Below are 26,477 nucleotides of genomic sequence, written 5' to 3' on the forward strand. Positions count from 1 at the left end.
TGTCTCCTTTTCTTCTTGTTTGTCATTATTAGTAATTCACATTTCCTCAGTATGGTCTCCCAAATATAGTGTCCCAAAGTTTGTAATATCAATTGGTGTAAATGAAAAATTTTACATTTTGCAACAATGCAGTGCCAACCATTTTAAGCTGCACATAATGCCAATATATTGCAGTTGTCTCCTATAGAGATAATGCTATTTTCAAGTCATTCTGTAAATTTGTATCAATAGCTGTAGCATCCTTGAAAAAACTAATGGTACTTCACTGATCATTCTCTGAGAAATTATGACCTCCATGTACAGTAAAAAGTTTGATGTTATGAGTGCAGCTAATAATAAATACTTTTCGGAAATGTTTTTCTAGGCTGGATCAATAATAACATTAAATAAACTTTTTTTTTTGTTGTTGTTGTTGTAATAAGCGTGTTGGTTTATTATGGTTGGCTGTTTTCCACAGTCATGTAAATATATATATGCCATGTGCTGTAGGCATCATTTTATTATTTTTGCAAAATGTATCTGTTTTCTTTAACCACTTGAAATTTTCATGCAATTATGCTGATCACTAACTGCTGTTTTGAGTTTGTTGCATTGCACTGGTAAATCATCAGTGGTAACAAAAAGTGATTTGTTTTATTTAGTTTTTGATATGACTAAACAGTACTTGAAAAATGAAATAGTATTTGCACACATGTACAATGAACAGCTATACAAGGGTGAAGCAGCAATATGACAAAATAGCAACAAAAATGATTAATTGATTGATAATGTACATATCATTTTTTCCCCAAAAAAACTACCCTTTTATTGTACTCAACTTAAACTACTGATTCAGTAAATTATTATTATTACTTATTTCTGATTATTCATTCAGTTTTACTCCTTCATTTGTTCATCCTGCACATCTATGCATCAATATTCATGACTTAAGTTTTAAATGGTATTAACAACACCAAACAATTGAATCAAAAGATATTTTGTTAACTGCTTATGGCATTTTAAAAACACTCACACACAGCCAGAACCATTTGTTCTAACGATACAGCTCTGATTACAGAAGTCAAATATCTGCGCCAATGGCTACAATCTCTACAAAATAGATAAAATACTACACAGCCCCATTACTCCTCCCTACCCTAATACACAGGAACACAACATGACTATCTCTAGGCCATGTTTCATCAGTACTATGGCTATCTTTTCTGATGTACCTCTGACATTCCCTATGTCAGAAGTACATCAGAAAAGATAGCCAAAGTACTGATGCAGCATGGCCTTTGCACCACTTTCAAACTGCATGTAAAACTAGCAACTCTGATCCGCTCGCCTAAGGATAAATTCATGCTTTAGCACACCCAGGAGTGTATGAAGTTCCCTCTGACTGTGATTTGACCTACTATGGACAAACAGGAAGATCAGCCTGGAAGAACAAAAAATACATTCGCTAATATTACTATGGCAAGTCAGACTAGCAGACCACGCTTTGGATACTCCTTCACACAGGATTAGATAGAAGAAAACAAATGTGCTATTTAGGAGTTGTTACAGATCTGAAGGATTATTTTTTGAGTCAGCAATGGCTTCGAAGAATTCTCTTAACCTGAACAAGTATGGTGACATTAATTTGCAAAAAATTTGGAAGACTATCATCCTAAGAGCAACTCCCACATAGCTGTAATGATTTTTTTTCCAACATTAGAGGATGCCATAAATAGGACTTTAGATCTTTCGTACACTGGAATTTTATCGTTTTACTTACTCACTGTCGCATGTACAAGTGTGCTGTGCTCTGATGATGCTGATTTGAAATTCAGCAAAATATTAGCAGTTAATAAAACGTCTTTTGATTAAATGGTTTGGTGTTGTTAATACTGTCAAAAACTTAAGTCATGAATAACCCTCAACACCTAAGTTTATCTGTTAGATTTATGCATCAATATGTTCAAAGTGAATTCTTGCAGTTATTAAGCCCCTGTGTCGTTCTGCAGAATACAAGATATCCAAATTTAATTAAAATTATTGTATAACTGCAAAAATATATATGTTTTAAATATGAATACTCAAATGCAATAGAAGTATGTGAGAAAGCTAAATACATTTCATTTTGTGGTAGCGCTTATGATGTCTGAAAGCAGAAAGCAACTTTGTATTAAATTTTGTTTCATGGTTTCCAAATTTTCATTAACCATTTTTCATAGCTGGTGAAACATGATTTACTAAAAAATGGCATATTGTGATACTGATGTAGAATGTATTGAAATCTTTGAACAGTTCAGTTAACTTAAAGGGAGAAGAACCTCAACTGAAAACGATCTATATTCTTGATGACTGCCAGCATTGAAAAATTATGAAACTGTGAAAATTTGCACACAGTATTGTTTGGAATGAATGAGTGAAGATTAAGTGTGCTTGGCTTGTGAAACTCCCTTGTAACTGAAGATTGGAAACACAAAATTCATTTCTTCATGAACTTTGCTGAAAGTTCATGAAGAAAAATAAGTTTATTTACGTTACGCTTATTAATTTGTGCAGTTATTTAGTGTCTGGTAAGTTGATGTTCAAGAAAAAATATCAATTTTTATTAAAACATTCTATTATTTTATGTTAACGATTATTAATTTTTATCAGTGTCCTTTGTATTCAGCATGTCTCTATCAAAACCAAGTGATAGTAATAAACGAAAATTGCTGACGAACATCGAAATTTCCAAGAAAAGTAGGAATTGGAGTATTTTTGCTGTGAAGTAAAAAATAAAATAATGTGCTTAATATGTAATAATGTTATAAGTGTACCAAAGTTATACAACATTAATCGTCACTATGAACAACATCAATTAAAATATGATAATTACGAGGGATTAATGAGACAAGAAAAGTTGAAAGAGCTCAAGGCGGGACTGAAAAAACAACAGTACGCGTTTACTAGAGTATCACCAGAAAATGTAGCGGCTGTGCATGCAAGCTACGTCTTGTCGGAGTTGATAGCTAAACACTCGAAACCTTTTACTGAAGGTGATTTCATTAAGGAATGTCAAATTAAAGCTGCAGAAATTATTTGTCCTGAAAATATGAAGGCTTTGCAAACAATCTCTTTGTCTCGAAATACAGTTGCGGAAAGAATTACTGATTTGGCCGATGGCCGACAATTTAAGTATTCAGATCAAAGCCAAGTCATCTAGTTTCGAAGCTTTTTTTTTCCCATTGCCTGTGACGAGAGTACGGACATTGGGGGCATAGCCCAATTAGTTGTGTTTCTTCATGCTTGCGACACGGATTTCAACATTTTTTGAGGAATTATTGGAACTAGTACCAATGCATAACACTAGTACAGGACAAGATATATTCAATTGTATTTTTGAACTTCTGCAAAAATACAGAATTTTTCAAAAGACATTTCGGTGATTACACCACATTTTTTTATTATTCAGTTCTATAAAACACTGAAATAATAGTTCCCGACAAGTTTCGTAAATCGTAGGATTTACATCTTCAGGGGATAAATAGTATAACTTTTTATTGAAAATCCTTATTTTCATAAGGATTTTCAATAAAAAGGATTTAAAAATCCTCCAACAGAATGGATATGAAACAAAAACCATCAAGAGAATCCTTAAAATGCCTCCAGCTAACAACACAATAAAACAGGATTACAAAAATGCAATCTCGCTTCCTTATATCAAAAATGTTACAGACAAGCTAGCCAAATTAATGAACAAACACAACATAAAAGTAGCCTTCCTTCCTATGGAGAAAATCTCAAGATTCCTACATCCACCAAAAACATCTCATCATCCTCTTAAAAAACCAGGAGTCTACAAAATCCATTGCTCTTGCGGGATTTGCTACGTAGGACAGACAGGAAGATCTGGAAAAATATGCATGGCTGAACACCAAAAAGACGTACAATACAAAAGAGAACAAAAAATGGGTCTTGCTTTCCATACCACTTCCACTGGACACTGTACTCTGGCAAAAAACGCCGATGTCATACATAGAAAACAACAGTTATATAAGAAAATTTAAAGAAGCTGCTAATATGCTAAAAAACCCAACCCAATGCAATAAAAATCAAGGTTTAATTCTCCAAGTGTGGTCAGCTCTAATAAAAAATCTACCTCAATCTGAGCTCGGACTGTATGAACGAGAACAAGCACACATGACATCATCCAGTATTGTTCAACGTGAATAACGTTATATATCTGCATTCTGTTATTTGAGTTTTATGAATAGCCAGACGGTTATGATTTGTATTTATTAATTCTCTTGTTTAAACTTTAAGTTATACTATTTATCCCCTGAAGATGTAAATCCTACGATATACGAAACTTGTCGGGAACTATTCTTTCAGTGTTTTATAGAACTGAATAATAAAAAAAATGTGGTGTAATCACCGAAATATGTCTTTTTGAACCAAAATTAACTTCTATAGCTACAGATGAAGCTCCTATGACTGGAAAAAACAATGGTTTCTTGGCATTACTGCAAAAAAAACAAAGTGAAATTTATGAAGGATCCGAGATTCGTCATATGCATTCCATTATACATCAAGAAATATTATGCACGAAAGTAATAAACATGGAAAATGTGTTGACATCTATCAAAAAAATCATTAATTTCATAAAATCTCGAGGCTTAAATCAGCGACAGTTCTCTGCTTTCTTAAGTGAATTAGCGAATATTCCGGTTTGTCCTACTATACCAAGGTACGTTGGCCATCCTGCTCCAAGATTCTTAAACAATTCTGTGACTTGAAAGAAGAAATATGTCAGTTCTTAACTAAAAATCAAGACAAGACTTTTTTTGACACAGTATGGTTGCAAGGTTTATCCTTCATGGTTGATATAACAAAACACGTGATTTAAATTTAAAACTGCAAGGAAAAGATCAGATCATTACAAACATGTGTGACCAAGTTATGGCATTCAAATGTAAACTAGTTCTTTGGGAAAAGCAGTTGAAAAATGAAGATTTAACGCACTTTCCGACATGCAACATGAACAAATCAAGTTTAAGTGAAATTGCATCGTATCAAAAATACGCAGAAAAAATGTTAAGCCTTAGAACTTAATTTGAAACAAGGTTTGCAGAATTTAAATTTTTGGAAGACAAGTTTTCTTTGCTTTCTTCGATTTTTTCAATAAATATTGAATCAGTACCTAATCAAATGCAAATGGAGGTAATTGAGATCCTGTGCGATTCAAATTTGAAGGCAAAATTCGGTGAAGTTGGCGTGTCTGGATTTTATAAATATTTACCTGCTGGGTTTAAAAATACTCAAAAATACTCAAAAATTCGCGTATGAAATTATATCCATATTTGGAAGTACTTATCGGTGTGAGCAATTATTTACAATTATGAAGGGAAATAAGTCTCCTGTCAGATCCAGAATTACTGACATTCACCTTGGATCAGTTTTGAGAGTAATCACTGCGAACAAGATTTCCCCAGAAGTAGGAAGGATAGTGTCAGGGAGAAAATATTAATTTTATCGCTGTTCTTGTTTTTTTTTATATACTGTACTTTTCAAAATAAACCTGCGTTTTTATGAAAATTTAAGTTTTTGTTTTTTGCGGCCCACATAAACTTAAAACCTCGTTTATTTGGCCCGTGCTAGTCTTTGAGTTTGACATGCTTGCCATAGATGAAAACAAACTTAACTGTTTCCTATAACATTTGCTCATTTTAATAGAATACTGCATTCAATGCTAAACTACAAGCTGTGAATGAGTGTGATTTTCATTCCTGCTGTAACTTTTAATTGGCTAACTTGCAGAAAACTTCTTGGTACTTTTCAAATCACAGCTGATTTGATGTGTTTATATGGTAGTTATGAAAGGAAGGCAAATAATCAGAGAGTGATCTTGCTGCAGTTTGGAAATTATCCACTTAAAATCCACATCCACTTGTGATGTCACAAGACAGCCTTTATCTTGATGAAAAGCTTCAGTATTATTAGTGTTCATCTTGGTGCAAGGTGTACGTAGGGAGTTCTTTAAATTCAGGCAACCATGCTGTCACCTTTGATTATTTATCTCTAAAAGTTGATTTCATAGTCTAATCTGAGGGGTAGGGGATTATTTTCCTAAAATATATTAACATTCATAACATAAATTGGTTCCATTTTTCTAACTTCGTAGAAGGTAAGTCAAAGTTTTCAATCATGATATAATGCATATTGTTAATCTGGAAACTTCTTTCAGATACATAGCAATCTATTTCACTTTTCCTGTTCCAAACACCAACTCTTACCAATCACCTCTTTCAATACTGTAAACTGCTCATAGTGTGCTTCCTAAACTGTTTACAGCATACTAATAACTAACTCTCCAAGTCCAGATGGTATCCCTTTAGTTGAGCTTAAAACTTATGCTCCAGAATTAAAACCCATCCTGTATTGTTCATATGTCTGTTTAATGCCTATGTATCAGCTGCTGGTCTGTTTGTTCAAGTGATTAGTACATCCACTTTCCAGCTAAGATACTGTAGATTCAAATCCCACTGTGAGCATGGATATTTGTGATTGCCTTTAGTTGAGTGAAGTGGAGACCTGAAGTGGCTTCCAATAAGTGGGTGGTGGAAAAACTTCGATGTTTGGTGTCTAGACCAGGGTTTCTGGACTACTATGTAAAAAATAAAAATACATAGAAAGGCAGTCCACGGGTTATGGACGACCCGACTTATGGCATTCCGTACTTACGAATGGGCTCCCAAGACCCAACTTACCATAATTAATAATTAAATAATTCGGGAACTAGTTTCTTCCGCATATGCAAACAAACCTGCATTATTAAAGCAGCTCTTCCAGTTATTCAGAAGTCAAAGATCTGGGTTACACTTGCCATGTTTGAAGATTGGATCTTGAACTGTTTTATTTCTGCTGTGGAACGTTTTTGTTCATAAAAGAAAATTCCCTTTAAAATTCTGCTTGTACTGGACATTAAACATCTTTAGATGACCTTCACCCTAATGTAAAGGTCGTATTTTTGTCACCCAACAATGCATCATTACTACAGCCAATGGACCAGGGAGTCATTTCTGCATTTAAGACATTACTGATGGAGTTCTGAAAGAATTATAACATCCTTGATACCATCAAAAACTGCTGATTCTTGGGAGAAAGTGAAGCAATTAACAATTAAAGGTGTGTGGAACAAACTGTGCCCTCAATTCTGTGGTGATGTTTGTGGCTTCACAGAAGCCAGAAAAGCTGTGGTGAATAGTGGCAATGCAATTGGACATAAATGAAAATGGTGTCATTGACTTACTAGGGTCCCATTCATAAGAATCAATGAAAACCTTATGAAGATAGAGAAGCAGCTGATAGAAACACAAGAGCGTGAAGTGAAGCAATCAACAATTAAAGGTGTGTGGAACAAACTGTGCCCTCAATTCTGTGGTGATGTTTGTAGCTTCAGAGAAGACACGCTGAAGACAGAAAAGCTGTGGTGGATAGTGGCAATGCACTGCAATTGGACATAAATGAAAATGATATGATTGACTTACTAGAGTTCCATTCATAAGAATTAACCAATGAAGACTTTATGGAGATAGAGAAGCAGCTGATAGAAACACGAAGAATCAGAAGATCCAGAGCCAAGAAAGTTTACAACAAAAGAATTAGCGAAAGCCTTTTGTCTCATTGAAGCAGAAGAGCAAGTTCCTAACATTTAGCTGTTTACAAAGGTTTTCCGTGAAGTAGTGAAAACAGCTGCCGTTTATGATGAAAAAAAGAAAAGGACTGTGCAAACAACCCTAGATACCTTTTTCAAGAAAGGTATCTAAGGTTGTATCTCCCCCTCCAGAAACAATCAAATCCCGATTCTCCAGGTCCATCATCATCTTCTGATGATGATAGACCTGGAGAATCATGCAAACAACTCTGATTAATGTTAGCCTACTTTCTTGACTCAGAAATGCCATTTCCAGTAAGCAAGACGTTGATACAACCTTAATTATTCTTTAATATTTCTCCTATCTGAACTGTTTGTATTCATTTGTTTTTGTTCTGTTTGCTTGAATTAAAAGAAAGAGAACAAATTACAGTATAGGGGCATTATTATTACAGTATTACACTGTATTATTATTGCCACATATACGCTGTTCATCAGGGATCCGAGTTACAAATCCGACATAACGACGTTCTCAGGAACGTGTCTCATTCGTATCCTGGGGACTTCCTGTACATAATTGATAAAAATAGAAAAAAAATTCCTTAGCCCACCCATGGTATAAAATGTACCACAGGTTTGCAAACAACTTTTCATGGGTGGGAGCAACATGATAATAAATTTAAAATATTTTTAAAAAAATGTTAAATTAATAAACAAAAATATTCATAGCCTACCCACATTTCATACTGGATATATTGCAGGTTTACAAACTTTCATTAGTCATAAAAAAAGTGTGTGTAAGCTAACATGCATTTACCTAACAACATGGAAGTAAGCTTTTAATTATCTTCCATCTCATTCCCCTCCTCGCCATGTAATGTTTTTGCTCCCCCTCTCTGATTGGATTGCTGGCTTCATCTCTTCTCTTCTGCATACCCTGGCTTAAAGTCTTATGAATAGGATTTTAAAGTCAGAGAATATCACTGATAACATTAATCTCCACTCTTGATTTGAGAAACCTTATAGTACTTAAATGACTGAAGCTTCATTATTCATTGTAAGGTTTAATGGAATGAATATAGTACATATTGATTAAACTGGTGCTTAAATTATTCTATGTTTTGTCTGAGACATTGTTAATTTTAATATTGTTTCCCTGGCAATGTTTAAACACTTGACTAGGCGCTACAGAGCCCTGATCTCAACTCTACTGAACAGATGTTCAGTGGAGTTGAGATCAAGGCAGGTGAGGTCAAGGGATATCTGCCCCACAACAGTAAGTACCCTATTATATACCTACAGGAAGAATGGCACAAAATTCCCATTGATTGCTATCGTACACTTGTGGGAAGTGTGCCCCATACAATTGCTGCAGTCATCACGGCAAAATAAGGTCCTACATCTTATTGAGGAGGGTGCCATGGACTGTTTATTACTCTCACTATGGTGTCTATTGACTTCTTTCTAAGCAGTGTATATTTCATCCTATTAGCATGCACTTTGCACCATTCCTAAACTCGTTGCTAAATTGGGTATTGTTGTTATTGCACTCACAGATTTCTATCCTAAATCTACTCAAGTCGTCTAACATTAGCAGCACTCTCCTATCTCTTCAGTCATTCCTAAAAATACTGTACCATTTACACTTGAATTCAGTTACTGAATCCAACCCTGAGAAAGTTTCACTAATGCCGACAATTTTAAGCCACAACATATTCACCAAAGCAACAAGCTTGTTTCTGATGCTCCTCGCTTTTCTTCTTATACAGTCATCCTCGGCTTATGTCCGTGATCCAATAAGGGAATAAATAACATTTTCGACTATATTTTCTAACAAGATGTGAGTTAAAGTAAAAAGGTTTCTATTTAGCAACAATGCATCACGAGCAGTGGCAACCTCCCTCGCCAGTCAGCACATCGTCAACAGTTCCTCTGTTGATTTTGTGTTAGAAATAGGTTATTTGTGTATTTATCGATAAATATTTTGTGCAACATGGCCCTATGCATCCAACCCAAAAACCTAGTGTAGAATCACCGAAAGAGATGAGCAATTGATCTTGAAACGGAGTTGCAAGTTATAAAGCAACATGAGGCTGGTAAGCCCATCAATGTGATTACACTATCGTCTCATTCTACAGTGACGACCGTTTTGAAAAATAAGGATAAAATTAGAGGTTGCGAAAAGATCTTCCATTAAATCGACGATAGTGATGAATTAATGGTAAGGTCTTATCAGTGATATGCAAAAGCTACTTGCATCATGGATGAATCAAAAGCAAGTAATTCTTAGCATGATGACCATAACCGCTAAGGCACTAAGTCTTCAGAATGTTGAAGGAGAAAGTAGCGTCTGATTACAACTACGAATTCACACTCTTCCTCCGGTTGGTTTGAGATTCAAGCAGTGCTGCGATGCATAATGTGAAAATGTATAATGAATCTGCAAGTGCCGATGAGAAGGCTGTCAAGTATTTTGTAGAGAAATTGGAGGAAATTATTTGCCACAGCAAATATTTAATATGGATGAGAACTCCCTGTTTTGGTAAAAAATGCCCAAGAGGACATCCACAAAAAAGCTAAAATCTATGCCTGGTTTCAAAGCTCTTAAAGACCGTATTGTGATTCTGATGGGGGGGGGGTAATATAACTGGATATATATATATACTGAAACCATTTGTGATTTGGCACTGATGCCTTAACTGTTATGCAAGTGAAATGGAAGCTATTGCGTGAAATAAAATGTAGAATTTAAAATTTTATTAATTCTAGATAATGCTCTAGGTCGTCTGTCTTATATCGTTGATCTTCAAGTTCAAGGTTATTTTTCTCCTTGCTCTAGGTCGTCTGTCTTATATCGTTGATCTTCAAGTTCGAGGTTATTTTTCTTCTTCCAAACACTACTTCATTGATCCAACCCATAGATCAGGGAGTTCCTGCAGTGTTTACGGCTTATTATCTGTGGAGAACTTTTTCACAAGCCATTTTTGCCATTGAAGGAAATGACCAGACTCTCATGCAATTCTGGAAAGCATTCAATATTTATCATGCCATTAAAAATGATGCTGTATTTTAGAACAAATGATCTCTCAATGTATGAGTGACATATGGTTAAAGACATTAAAAAGATTTGTACACAATGTAGGTTTTGAAAAAAAATTAAGACCTTTGTAAATTGGGTGAAGAAATAGTGGATCTAAAAATATTCTGAATCTCAAAGTGAATGATGATGGCATAATTCAACTCTTCATTGACCAATGAAGAATTGATCGAACTGGAGGAACGTGTTGCAGAAGAGCAAGAGGGAAGAAGAGAAACAAGAAGAGGTAGTTAAACAATTCACAGGGAAGGGTATTGCAGAAATGTTCTCAAACTCACTGAAGACATGAACCCCGATGTTGAAGGCTACTTATTTTTAGAAAGGAGAGTACATGATACGTTTGCTTGCTGTAAACACATGAAGAAAAGAAGAGGAATAAGCAAAGCATATTGGACATTTTCATCAAAAAAAGTACACCAGAAGAACCGCCCTGGTCCTTCACATAGGGATGGAAATGAAGATGAGTTGTGAAGGAAGATTTGGGTGATTATTCTCCTGTTTTATAGTGGCAGTACAGTTTTATAAGGTTTAAAAATTAAAATGAGTATACTTATTACGTTTAAGTCCTTAAACTTATAACTGTGTTGACTTAATGTATCAACTTACGTCCTGCCGGATAGAAGCTATTGTGTGACAACAAATGTAGACCATCCACACATCAGATTCATAATCATACTCATTGACATTTACGCTAACAATAATTGACCGGACATCCGTTATTTAAAGTTAAAGATTCCAGGTTTATTAATAACAACAAACCAGTGTACAGATAGTAGGAAGCAGTTGAATACAGGTGGTATGACAACACATCGAGTTTGAGAGGTGTCATCGTTGGCTGTCGCATTGGTGACATGTCCATATGTGCAATTGCCGCTCAGCAGGAGCATCCAAAATCAACAGTTGCAAATGTGATCAACAAATGGAGACGACATCACTAGTGTAGCAAAACATCCAGGTGGCTTCCGAAAACGACTGACAGGGAGTAGAGTATATTAAAACGGGTGGCATGCAAAAATCGGCACAGACCAGCCGTGATGAGTTCCAGAGTGCCAATAACGCCAAGTGAGCATTAATACTGTAATGAAAGAATTCCATTTACTGGGTTTCCACGGAAAGGCAGCGGCACACAAGCCAAACATCGCAACAAACACGGCGGCTCGTCTGGCCTGGTGCAAACAGCTTGTGAACTGGACAATTGACCAGTGGAAAATGGTACTCTGGAGTGATGAATAAAGGTCCACCTATTTCCAGGGTGTGGAGGCAGCGTGGTGAATGCTTATTACCACTGTGTTGTACCCACAAAGTTTGGTGGTGGAAGAATAATGGTGTGGAGTGCAACCCCTGGTTTTCTGTGGTTCTATGACAGCAGCTCAGTATCTTGATATTCTGGATAATCAGATGCTACCAACACTGGAGTTTTTTGTCGAATGGACCCGTGTTACTATCAAGATGACAAAGCTGCAGCTGTTATGGAATGGTGTGACGAGATGGGTGTTAAACGACTTCCCTTGGCCTGTGCAGAGTCCTGACCTCAACCCCATCGAACATCTGTGGGACGAATAGGCGTTGCGATTAAGGTCCAGAACAGCAAATCTACATGTTGAACTTAGTGCTGCTTTGATTGAGGAATGGAGACAGAATCCATTTGATGTCTGCCATACATTGCTGGATAGTCCCCTCAAAGGATGCAGGAGGTATCAGCCAAAGGTGGACATAACCGATATGAGGATTCGCCTGCTGGTATCAATTGTAAATTGCTACAGTGTGCAGACAATTATTGATAGATGTGCATATCACTATTACATCCTAGCTGAACTTTCATAAATAATATTACAGGCTACTCCAAGGAATCCTCAGACTCATTGAGGGAGGCCTTAAACATATCAAGCACTATCCAACATTTGTGCAGTATCTATCATACTTTGCTTGGCTCATTCATATTCATGACAACCACAACAGACTGGCAACCTGTTTCACTTATTCATCACTCCAAGCAAAAAAATCTAGTTCTAACAACCTTGCTAATTATACTTACTCAGTTTCCAAAGATGGCCCCCTAGTTCTACTACCAGAGCTGTTCTGAAAATTTTCCTTCAGTAATTGATATGTCTCCATCATATCACCCAGCTTCTGTAACAAATCTACGTGTTATCGTAAGGGTCACTCGCCTCTGGATCATCTCCACCTTTTTCTTATCTCCAAGAATCTCTGGCATCTGGTAGTCAAGATGGGGATCTTATCAACTCTCGATAAAAAAGGAATAATAACCTGCTTGTCTCTGCTCATCAAAGTATGCATCAGTATCCAAGTAATTGATGAGCAGTTTCAGCCACTGTTGCTATATATGTCCTAAACTTGAATTCGCTATCCACTAACACTCTCAAATCTCTTTGTCAATTTCCAGCAGTAAAGTTCCACAAATGTGGTGTATAGCTAATAATCTTTTCATCCCAAAATGGTAATCTTACACCTTGCCACATTAAACTGACATCCATTCTTCTTTGCACAGACTGCCAGCCAATCCAAATAATCCTGCAAAATTTTAACATCATCAGTAAACAACTCAACCGTTCCTCAGATCCTTTCCTATATTGTTGATGAACAAATTAAACGGTAGCGATACAAGAACAGAACCTTTTGGCACACCACTAGTTACAGGCCTTTTTGACTCTACTCCTGAACCAACTACTCTGATATCTCTCCATCAACCACTCTCTTATCCATCTCACCAACCTTATATCCATCCCCATACGCTCCAGTTTACTTATTAGAATTTCAAGTAATATGCTGTCAAAGGCTTGCAAAGTCCAGCAGTGTCACTGTATTATAAAATGTAAGCAAGTTACTGAGGCATGCCCAACCCTTCACTAGACCATGTTGTCCCCATACAGTATTCCATTATCATATATTCATTCCTGTATTTTGCTCTTGACCAACTTCTCCAGTACTTTGACAACTCCTGATGTGCTGATCGGTTGGTAATTTGCTACATCAGTCTTGTAGCCTCCTATATTCAATGGAACTTTTCACATCCTCAGGACTAACCCAGAGCTGAGACAGATTAAACAGTGTGGTCAAAGGAACTCACAATTCCCTAGCAGTCTAACGTAAAACTCGAACTGGTATACCATCCAATCCCATAGCTGTGTTCATATTAAGGTTCTGTAATATACTATGCACTCCCATTTCATTTAACTCAGTGCCCATATAATGCACTATTCCAAGCAAACAAACCTACTTCTAACAACCTTGCTAACTACACTTACTCAGTTTCCAAAGACGCAATATCTTCATCTGTATGATAAACTCTTGCAAAGTGATCACTTAGTAATTCTACTATTTCGACTGATTCAGTTACCTCTCTACCATTGGCATTCATTAAACTTTCTTTTGCAGCTCCAGCTTAATGATGATAATCATCAATTTACCTTCCACCTGATTTATTCTCTTGTCTCTAAGTGTGCAGTCTGCCATTATCTCCCTCAAACACTTCCTTACCACTTCCCATGCACTATTGGCATGCAGTCCTTGTAGATTAACGTGCCAAGGCACTGATCCAAGCTAACTCCGAAGCTTGTCATACTTACCATCCCCGTAATTCCACATATTCCCGAAATTCTACACATTTAGCCGCCTTGCAGGTCAAGGCCATATTGATTACTCTCCAATCGGCTACGTGGTCATATTTTTTATAGACAAATTCCCAGATGCGATTATTGGATTGAGCACTCAAACTCCCCTGTATATTCTATCACATGCTGTCTCAGGCAATTATTCCTTACTAACTGCATAAATTCATTTCCTTCCTCCCATGTGTCCTCTCCTTCCAATCTATGTTCCCATAGTTGAAATCCCCCATAATAATTACCTCCTCTCCAATTATTGACTCTATTTGCCGAGGCATACTATCTCTATCATCTTTTCCATCCCCTAGTCTATAGCAGCATCCAACTGTATATTTTGTTCTGCTCGCCTCTATTTAACATATCCTCACTATTCCTCCCAAGATCTAGTTTCCCTGACTGCAATAGGTCTCATTCCAATAAATAATTTATCTAGACACGTGATGCCAAATCCATTCATGAACATACTCGTTTTTTTTCTACCTAGCCTGTGCATTGAAATTTTTATTTTTTTTAAATTAAGTCATGCACTCAAGCTTTCAGCTTATGTGCAGGTTTCGCAAACATCCATGCCTTACGTCAGATTCGAACCCATGGCCTGTATTGGGAATCCATTATTTGAGCCTCATGAACCACTGGTTCTAAGAATTACACCACCTGGGTATAGTGGTTCATGAAGATGTTTAATGTTCAGTTAGAACCCAGATGGTGAAATCTTGAGTGTATGTATTGCATTTATATAATGTTGTCAGCATTGTAGCTCAGTGGATGTGGCGTTTACATACCACGGCGCTTAGCCGCACGAAGGAAGACTTGGTTTCGAGTCTAGTAGGCGACTAGAGGAAATTTTTCTAAGCCTTTTTTCGACCGGTTCCCGAGTTAGTCGATCTCTGGCACGGGCAAGCAGGTTTTTCGTCCTGTAAACTCAAGAAAATCGACCGTAGAACCCACATTATTTCAGACATTAAATATATTGTGTTAGGGTTAGGGACCGCGAGATGGCGGCACAGTTGAGCCGTCTCTCTTCACTGAGTACTGCTTAATTAGTGATAGCCTTGGGCCATCTATCTCTGATTGGTACCAGTGGAGATTGAACTGCCCACTCAGTCTCCAAAAGTTAGATAGGGCTAAATGGCCTCGCCTACTCCCCGTATACGGGAATAAAAAGGCGTTAGCTGATTTTTTTTTCTTTTAACACAAACAAACTTTAATTTTTTCGTTTTTTCCTTGGGGGCGCTGCAGTCTCGCACTGCTTATCTACAAGCTCCCACTGGCCAGAACGTTACATCCGGAGTTCCGAGAATTGACTGGAACACGAAGCTGCACAAAACCATCAGAATTGACCCTCACAACTTGGGTTTTCATGATAGGAGCATAATATGCAAGCCCCACATTACGCAAATCAGCATGCAGCGTTGTCTTCAATAGTGTGCAGTGGGACTTTATGGAGTGATGAATCATGCTGCACTCTCTACCGTGCAGATGAACAGGTGTGGGTGTAGTGGATGTCCGTTGAATTTCTCTTACCATAGTGCGTAACCGCATCCATGAAATTCGGAGTTGGAGGTGCGATGGAATGTGATCCGGGTTTTCTTGGTTTTGCCTCGAACCTCTGTGGTGCGACGAATATTGATCTGCGAAAGGTATCTAAACATTCTGGACAATGCTTCCTACTTTGTGGCGTTGCTGTTACTGCATGATTTATGGACACGAACGTCACCATATTTGACTAGCTTCCACAGAACCCTGATCTGAACCCTTATTGAACATCTGTAGAATGAACTGGAGCGTCGGATGAGGTCACAGGACTTCCTTCCTTCACAAAAGTCAAGGGCCTTATTGTACGTCTACAGGAAAAATGGTCCAAAATACCCCCTGATCGTTATCGTACCATTGGGGAAAATGCGCGTAGGATTGCCCCAGTCATCGCAGCGAAGGGAGCTTCTACGTTTATTATGATAACGCCTGGGCTGTTTGTTCAGCACACTGTGGTGTCCATTGATTTTTTCATATAGTGTGTGTGTATCTTAAAATCATCTTGCATAGAATTTTGATTTATGCTAAGATTACATTAAAAGTCACGCGTTTCAATAAGAAATTGCGTACTCTATTCAAAAAAAAATTTGGAGCAGTGGTAGCAACTTATATGGCTACTAAGCCGATTGCAGCAACCTTTGTTTCGCTTCAGAATCGTTCAGCAACTACTTATATTGAATTAGTACAATGATACACTCGATATTTCAAACTGGTATTACGTAAATATGAACAGCTGGTCATATACTACTATGGTCCAGAATGCTACATACCCGCATATAGTTCCGTACTAACTACAGTATATATATAAGTTAAATATATCTTGATTATTTATGATTTGTTAGATCATCATTTATAGTTCATCAAACACCTCTGCTGAGTCTTCCATAGTATTATTCAGCCATATATATCCTGCTCCTCTAACGCCTTTTCATTTTGCGGAAAAAAAAAAAAAACAAGGGAGATGGTAACACTCTCTTAGAGCTGCCTGTTTTGAAATCTGTAGGCAGTCGCAGCCGGTCTAGACCAGGGGGTCGGCAACCTGCGGCTCTTTGTATGAATAATTGTGGCTCTTTTCGTTATTAAACGATCTATCTAAACATAGAAGTAAAAAGAAATAATTTGTAGGTCAAATGACCCCTAACCATATGTCGATACTCAAAAAACGTCAGTTTACATTGTTGCGATCAGCCAGGTAGAGCGCTACTTTGTAGCGAAAATTAGTTGCTACAAATTAAATTAATTTGTAGCGAATGGTGTCGCTACGATCGAGCAGTTGGCTCGGACACATTTATGACGTCACGCTAGGCTAGCACATGTATCGCTACAGTAGCGCTTGCCTGTCTGAACTGCCTATTGTCTTCGCATATAATGCAGGTGTGGTATGTAAATCTGCTCACTTTGTTAAAATTATTATTATTATTATTCCTGATACCTCCAAGGAGTCAAGACTCATCGCAGGAGGACACTTACAACTGCCTCAACCACTACACCGAACCTCTACTACGAATCATCTCCATCAACGCCATCTACCGCCTACCTCCACCACCACTACAAGTAGTATTTTAAGTGAAATAAGTAAAGGTTTTGTAGTGGACGTTGCCGTGCTTTTATTTACTGGTGATTGTTTTAGGTAACGTGAATATTGTAACTTTCAATTAAATATTAACAAAATAAAAATATTTTTATAGTATTTAAAATGTCAGCAAAGAAGAGAAAGATAGAACAAGAAAATCGGGAGTTTAAAAGTGAATGGGCTGCATTTGTAGCAAATACAGCAGGATTTCCAATGTGATTAATATGCCATGAAAAGCTTTCAAATAATAAAAATTGAAATATACAAAGATATTTTTTAAATAAACACGATACATTTGACAAAGCATATCCATGGGGAGATGAAAGAAAAAAGGCAGCAGAAGAGTTGCAACGCAAAGTTCTAACATCTAAACTAAATGTTCATTTTCCAAATGGATAAAAGAATTAAGAAATACAACTATTGCTAGTTTTGTGGCCGCTCAAGAAGTTGTTAAACGAGGAAAACCTTTAACGGGCGGCGAATATGTGAAATAATGTTCTATTAAAATGTACGAATATCTTTTCTGTGATTTTAAAAATAAAATGGAAATAATTACAAAAATAAAAAACATGCCATTATCTGCTAAGATTGTAAGGGACAGAACTATACGAATGACAGAAGATATAACAAATCAGCAGATTACAGATCTAAATTCAACACCAGGATTCTCCATTGCCTGTGACGAATCAGGTGATGTGGATGATATTGCACAGATTGTACTTATTTGTAGATACGTAAACTCTCAAGGACCTCAGGAAGAATTAGACTGCCACTTACAGGACAAACTCGCGAAGAATACATTGAATCTGCTGTTAGCACTGGCTTGAAAAGTAAGGGTATTAATATTAACCAAATAATAGCTATTTCGACCGATGGGTCGCCGAGCATGAAAGGTAAAAAAAAGGTTTTGTTTCTTTATTTAAAAAACAAATTTTGCATGACGTGTTTTCTTTCTCTGCATAATCCACCAAGAGATACTTTGTGCACAAACTTTTCCAAAAGAGAGAACAGTAATGAGGATTTGGTTATAGAAATTGTTAACAAAATAATGGCAATACTGCTACATCATCGACAATTTTGTGAACTTCTTAAAGAAATCAATTGCGGATGTTCCGATCTTCTTTTGCATAACAGAAGAAGATGGCTTTCCAGAGGTGCGGTGTTGATGCGATTTGCCACCTGCCTTGGAGAGGTTAAGTTGTTTCTAAGACAAAAGGACCTTGAATATGCACAGTTAGAAGATACTCATTGGTTACAAAAATTCTACTTTATGGTGGATATGACTTCCTATTTAAATGCACCAAATAAGAAACTACAGGGAAAGGGAAATACAGCAGTTTGGCTTTTAGAAGAAGTGATTTCGTTTGAACGAAAATTATATTTGTTTGCGACAGACTTAGAGAAAGGCACATTATTACATTTTCCTACGTTGAAGAAACATCAACAAGAACAAGCTGATAATCCCATAAATTTAACCTTTTTCAAAGAAATTGTGGTAAATATGCGATCTGAATTTAATGGGAGATTTGAGGAGTTCAGAAAGAGCAAGGCAACTGTGTCATTTTTATTGCGACCACTTGAAATTAATCCTGCCGAATTAAATTTCTCACCTTCTGCTGGAATTGATGAGGTTGCATTTCAACTTGAGTTAGAGGACCTGAAAACCAAGGATTTGTGGATTTCAAAATTTAGAAATCTTAAAGCTGACCTGGAGGAGTTGGAAAGACAAAAATCTACCCTTGCAATACAACACAAATGGTCAAATAGAAGATCTTAAAACGCAAAATCAGATTGTATTTGACACATGGAATTGTTTACCGGACACTTACATTCAGTTAAAAATACGCATTTAGACTTCTATCGATTTTCGGATTGACATATTTCTGTGAGCAAATATTTTCTAATATGAATTTTATTAAAAGTAAGTTGATAAACCAACTAAACAACGTGAGTCTTTCGTCATGTTTGAAAATGAAAATTACGGCGTATTCGCCGCATATTGAGAAACTATCCGAAGAAGTTCAACAGCAAAAGTCACAGGAAGAAGATATTTTAAATTAAAAAAATTAAAGAAATAGGTATGTTATTGGATTTTATACATATGCTTTACATTTATACATGAGCTTTTTATACATATGCCCTGTGGTTTACATATATGTTAACGTTTTACTGTAAAAAAAAAAAAAAAACGTGCGGCTCCCTAATTTTTTTTTAACTGATATAATTTTAAAAATGGTTCTTCACTCCAAACAGGTTGCCGATCCCTGGTCTAGACCTTTCCCCATTGTTGAGGTTGAATGTATTACCAACTTCAGTGATGGAGAGGGGAGAAAGGTCTAGATAGATTACGTATGGATTTCCAAACAGCTGTTAGATAAGAAACATTATTCTTAATCCTAGCATTGATTTCATGTACTCATTTGTGACATTCTAGTTTCTTTTGAGTAAAAACAAAAGAAACTGTATTTTGCTGCACTAGAGATCAGTTCTGAAATCCTTGAAATTAGGCATATTTTCAAGGATTTCTTTTATAAGTCTTCTTGGTAAATATATTGATAAATATAAGTTACTTGGTAAAATATCGAGTCTGTATGACTTTTTCCTGCAAACATAGTGTCATAAAAATTACCATTATTCAGGAAATATGCTCATTGTACCTATAACAGTAAGTCTAATGTCTAGTTTTCACATTCTCTTTGTGCTGCATGTTTGTATACGCATTTACTTGGATACTTAACGAACGTGGATGGGCTGGGAATTTGGAATTTAGTAAACCAGGCTGTATTCTATATTGTCTTAAACCAAAAGAAAATGATGGTGAAATGTCATTTGGTGAAATGTCACATGGTGAAATTATGACATTCACATGGTGAAATGTCATAATTCCTGTCCACCCAAAACTTTTTTTTTCTGGATACATCGCATATTCAAGTGTTTTCATAAACTCATCATCATCGTCAGTTCCTAATGTTCCAAGGAGTGTACAGTAGGAACTGACGAAAACACTTGAATATGCGATGAATCCAGAAAAAAAAAGTTTGGGTGGACAGGAATTTCAATTTTATCATGTATACAAATAAATAAAAAAATATATATAAAAAATAGATTAGTAAATTTTTAGAAAAAAAACTCATCTCTCTAAGAACCAGTATCAGTTTAGATAGAAACTGAGCACTGAACACGCGCTGCTGAACTTTACAAATCTGAGTTATTGATCACAAGACCAACACAAACTAACTTTAGCAGTTTTATTATGCCTCCAGAAAGCTTTTCATGAGGAATCATTAGATGTCCTCACCCCTTTGTATACCTGGTTTGATGGTTATGTAACGTCTAGGTTACAAGCAGTAAAAATCGAAATATGTCTATTTCGATTAAGCTAAAATGTGGTGTTTCTCAAGATTCTATGCTCGAGCCAATAATATTTATAATTCACGTCAACGACTTCTTTGACCTATATTTGTCAAATAAAGTAAACGCTTTTAATGATGACACTACATGGATATTTACTACAAATTCTACAGGTGAAATGCAAAACATGGTCAACATAGACATGAAAATAGTAACAAATTGGTTTCATGTGAATAAATGTACTCTCCATACTGAAAATTATAATTTTTAAACTCAGAAATACACCTATTGTAGTAAAACCAATTTTTTCTTTCATATATTCCTACATAACTGGTATTGTATTCTAAATTTTAACTGTATGGAGATAGAAAAGGCTCTTATAATTTAGAAAAGAAATGGTAGAAATGGTTACGATTATTGTAATTTATTTAGGATTAAAAATTAACAGCGACTTAAGCTGGAAATCGCATATTACAGAAGTATGCAGCAGAGCAATACTTATGCTATCTTGTGTCTTCTTTTTAAAAAGATTCTTAACTGTGACAGTGTTAAGAACAGCATATTTCGCCTGGATACAAACTGTTATGCAGTACGGTATACTGTATAACAGTATACCGAACTGGGGAGGAATATATCACACCACACTGACAACACTAATCTTTTTACAAAATAAATTAATACCCATTTTAACCAATAGTAAATATAGGCATTACAGTGAACGCGAAATATATCCTATTAAATATCTTACCGCTTAGACAGTTATATATTTAGAGGATGCTACTTTTCCTAAATTCTGATAATTAGCACTTAAGCATTAGAAAACAAATATTTACGAGGGTTGTTTGAAAAGTTTGGTAAAAAATAAAACATTTTTAATATGTTTTATTTTGAGAGCTGCTGCTGCTTCTAAGAATAGTCTCTCTTTCTTGAATTTGCTGTGATGGAGCATAGCGGTTTTCTTCCATGATATCTACGCACAGCATATAAGCCCCACCACGAACTTGCTACCCTTATCCGTTCTACAAAAGATCAACTCCCTCCTCTCTCTCTCTCTGCCTGGAGTTTACAAAAGTACCCTGTTCCTGTAATCTGGCGTACTTTGGACAGACAGGCAGATCAGCATCCATCCATCCGCCTAGAGGAACACAAGTCTTACATCTGTAAACACAACTATGGTCATTCAGGATTGGTGTATGTACCATGTCTTGGACACCACCCACAGGGTATCATGGAAGAAAACCACCATGCTCCATCACAGCAAATTCAAGAAAGAGAGACTATTCTTAGAAGCAGCAGGAGCAGCTTTCAAAATTCAACCAAACCTTAATAAATACGGTTGCATTAAGCTTCCGAAGATTTGGGAAACACTCATCACCAGAGGTCCCACCTTACATTCCAGGCCACCTACAACCGCCCTTAGAGGGCGCTCCACCTAGATAGGACTTTAGTGTCACCCACGTGGCTGGGCAAACGGCAGGTCTGGAATTATTTCGAGGTTTGGCTATCCATCATCACCGAATTTGTCAATGTCAATGTTAATAGTCCTGTGTGTTTATGCTGAATCATCCTTTGTTCATTGTGTCTGTTTCTTTCTAAGGGTTCAAAACACAGTCTTGTAGTTCTTAGAAAACCTGTGAGCACGATTCTGCTGCTGAGGTTTAAATTATGAACTTTTATTTTCTTCTTCTTCTTCTTCTTCTTCTTCTTCTTCTTCTCTCTGTCTGTCTCTCTCTCTCTAATTTGAATCCTCATCATTTTGATTCGAGTGCCTTGAGTTCGAAACTCTGTTGTTTGCTGCTCAGCTTTGGTGGAGTAATCAGTTTCACTGTGCCTCACGAAGACATCACACGATTTTGACATTGTTCTTTTATAAATTGAGAACTAACGATTCTAATAGAATAAAGTATGAAAGTATTTGATAAAGGTTTCACTGGCTTAACAGCTGACATTGCTTTAGTATTGAATTAGAGTTTTTGCTCTCTTAAGGTTTTTGCCTGGTCTCTGAAGAGAATCAGCAAGTTCAAAGCAGGTGTCAGACCTGTGAAACCTTTATCAAATGCACTAATAAAAGGCAAATATACTGACAGTTGGGATGCGCTCGTGCTCTTTTAAGTAGTGCAAATTAAAACTACTTAATTTGCAAAAAAAAATCTTCGATGCCGAGGATTGTATTCTCATAAGCTCTCTGGTAAATATTACGAAACTTTCATTCTTTCTACATGCATTCGGCTTTGAAAGGTGGCGCAAAAGTACTTTTTCTTGTGTGATGGTGTTTATAAAAAATAGCTTAACGGGTGATATCAGAAATAAATGTTGCCGCTTTTTTTAAAAAGATAAAAATTGAAGAAATGTATGAGATTTAATTGTGTTATTGGACGTAAAATTTTGCGTAAGTAATTTAAGAAAAAGTTGTTACACTTTATGTATACTTCAATGCAATTTTCAAAATTTTTATTTTTTATTTAAATATAAACATCCCTTGTTAAGCGGTTGATTTGTTTTGATACACTGAGTTTCTCAAATGCGGGTAGCCATTCTATCCTTAGGGGGAGAAAAAAAAGTTATTAGAAAACATAAAAGTTCAAATATGGCACATCGCTGTGTATAAATAAAATCAAGGTATAAATGATAATGACGTATTGAGCGAAATACATAGGAGTATTAAATTATATTTCTTACATGTGTGAAGCCATCATCAAATTCCTGATATGTACCCATAGGGGGTGTACAGGATAATTATGATAGTACTGCATGAAAAAGTTACACCATTACTAAATTCCGATCAATAATTTTCCCCCAAATTAATTTGTTATCTGTCAAGACTCCAATATTATCAGATCTTATATATTTCTCTCTTCACTTGCATTTTTTACTGTATACATCTTGGTCTTCCTCTGGGTCTTTTGCTTGCCAACCTGGCAAAGAATGCTTGTTTTTCTAATCTTTCCTCTCCCATTCTATTTAAGTGACAGTACACCTGAGATTAGCTCTACTAACACATTCCTGGATGCTAACAATAGCGAGTTCTTTTGTAATATCCTCATTTTTGATGTGATACCATCATTAATGGCATCTGTTCACTCCACTGATCTTTCTCAGAACTAAGGTCTCTAGATCTTTATCTTTATCAGAGGTCTCTAGTCTTTGATGAAGTGTTTTATTTCTAACTCAGCTCTCAGATCCACAAGTTAAAGTTGGTTTTGAACACTGGCTTCTTTACAGCTAATTTAGCATTTTGACTAATTTCTTTCTTATTCCATATACATTTATTCAGCTGAATTCCTACCATACCTGCTTTACTAATTCTGTTGACTATTTCCATATTTAATTTACCATCTTCAGTAAATATTGTGCCTGAATAACTGAAATGTTTTGCTTGTTCTATGGGGTTTACCAATCAAGATACAGTTGGTGTTTTCAATGTTTCTGCCTATCAATGTTTTTGATTATATTCAGATTATGGGATTTAGATTATGAGGACAGATTGCGGTATGTGGATTGCAGACTTTGGTTAACAGGAGAAAGAGGGGTGATATGATAGAGGACTATAAACTTTTGAATGGGTGTTATAGCATTTCAAATGATGAAATTTTTTGTTATATGGAGGGTGGGGGAGAGAACATGGGGGCATCCATGGAAGTTAAGGTTGTTCTCACTCAAGAAAGGGATAAGATGAGACCCCAGTAAAGATTGAAATCGGTCTGAGTAGTGACTCTTCCCATAATGCATAGCATTATACATGTCTGTAAGGATATGTGCTTTGCATTATGGGATACTAAGGCAAGTGATGTGAAGTCATTAGCTTCTATATATGAGTTGCCCAGGTCTGAAATTATTTCAGGCTCAGACTATGTTTGCTTACACTTGGATAAAGGATTAAACCAAGAATATAATTTCGTGGCATCTTTAATCAAGTAATCTTATGAACTCCTTTGGCAACCTTAGCAATAAGTCCCTTAAACTTCAGCTCTATCTACTACCACCCCTAAATCCTTAGCTCTACCAATTTCATGGAATACAGTTCCATCAATGTGGTTCACAGCTTGTAATCTTTTTATACTAAAATGCATAACTTGACAATTTTCCACATTAAACTGACATCCATCATCTTTTGCTTATACTGTTGGCCTATTTAAATAATCTTGCAGGCTTTGTACATTATCTTGATTCACTTATCCTACAAAATTTGCATCCTCAGCAGACAACTTATTATGTACAAATTAAATAGTAATTGGCCAAGCACAGAACTTTGTGGCACACTGCTAGTCATCCACTGTCTTCTGGATTGTGCTCCTTCATATAGTACTGTGTATGTTTATGAGCCACTTTGTATCCAATATCATCGGTTTCATGTCCATCCTCATTTGTTTTAGTTTGTGTAACAGAGTTCCATGTGATATCCTGTCAAATGTCTTTGCAAAATCCACCAGTATCATCATGTAGTCATTCCGTTTATTGAACTTAGCTGTCACTATTATAAATAGTTAATAATTTATAAGGCATGGTCAACCATTTATAAAGCCTCATAGAGTGTCATATTTTAATCCACTCTTTCCTGAATTCTCTCTTTGACAAACTTTTCCAGCGCTTTTACCATCACTCCTGAGATACTGATTGGTCCATAATTTGCTACTGCAGTCTTTGAGCCTCCTGTGTGAAGGAATTATTTTGCTCTCTTTCCACCTCCTTGGGACTTTGCCAGAGCTGAGAATTATGGACAAATTTTCTGATTGCATGACTAGATCTAACACTCTTATTCCCCAAGTCCTCTCTGTCACATGCAGCTTCAAGTAATTATCTCCCAATAAGTGTATAAATTCCCTTTCCTTCTTGCCATGTGATCTTTCCTCCTTTTAGTTTAGTTTCTTCTGCAAATTCTCATAATACATTAGCTGATATCCCATAGCTGTATCTGCAATGAAATTCTTTACTTTGTCCTTGCAATTTTCCACCCTCTATCCTTACATCAATTTCTGTCACTGTAATAGTTTGAATCCTTCGCCTATTGGTTGGAGAGCAGAAGCATTATTCACAGGATAGCAGTTATTTTGTGCTAAGTATTTTCCTGAAAATAGACGTCTTAAACATTGGATAACATGTAATTCAATTTTTAACAAGAGGAGGTACATAATGTACTTTATATGATAATTTTGAAATAAGGTTAATATTAATTCATTTTTCATATTGTAATTTTTAGGGACATGGATAAATTTGTTATTAAAATACCTCGTGGATCTTGCATGCCATCACAGAAAAATCTAAAGGGAGGTTTGAAACAAGGAACTTTAGAATCGCTGAGGGTATGTACTTTATTGATGCTTTATTTTAGGTTTATATATTAATAAATGTTTAAATTTTCTGTATAATTGATTTAATGAATGTCGTCCTGGTTGGCCGAGTGATTTGTGTACAGGCTGTGGGTTCAAATCCTGCCATGGATGTTTGTGATTCTTTAGGTGGAAAATGAATGTCATTGTCTGGTGAGAGACCACTGCCTTGCTTATTGGAAGCCTAAAGTAAGTTGAAAAATTCCATGTTTGGTCTCTAGAGCAGGGTTTCCAGAATATGTAAAAAAATAAATGCTAAATACAAAAAAAATATATATATAAAAATTGATAAAAATAGAAAAAAAAATCCTTAGCCTACCCATGATGCAAATTATACCATAGGTTACAAAAGTAACCTTTC

At 36.1% G+C, this 26,477-nt stretch overlaps 1 protein-coding gene across 1 annotated transcript in view; it reads left to right on the top strand.

Annotated features, from left to right (window-relative positions):
* Positions 1-23,039: 23,039 nt before the first annotated feature.
* The window catches only part of LOC150092282 (transcription elongation factor A N-terminal and central domain-containing protein 2-like), a 38,440-nt gene continuing 35,002 nt past the window's right edge, over positions 23,040-26,477 (top strand). Inside the window, exons 1-2 of the mRNA XM_090414884.1 lie at positions 23,040-23,178; positions 25,987-26,089. Coding sequence (XP_090271010.1) covers positions 25,991-26,089 — 99 coding nt within the window. The 5' untranslated portion in view covers positions 23,040-23,178; positions 25,987-25,990. The remainder of the gene's footprint in view (positions 23,179-25,986; positions 26,090-26,477) is intronic.

This window comes from Typopeltis vanoorti, chromosome 26, assembly GCF_054136105.1.
Source record: "Typopeltis vanoorti isolate ZY-2024b chromosome 26, IOZ_Tvanoo_1.0, whole genome shotgun sequence".
In the NCBI taxonomy this organism is placed as follows: Eukaryota; Metazoa; Arthropoda; class Arachnida; order Uropygi; family Thelyphonidae; genus Typopeltis; species Typopeltis vanoorti.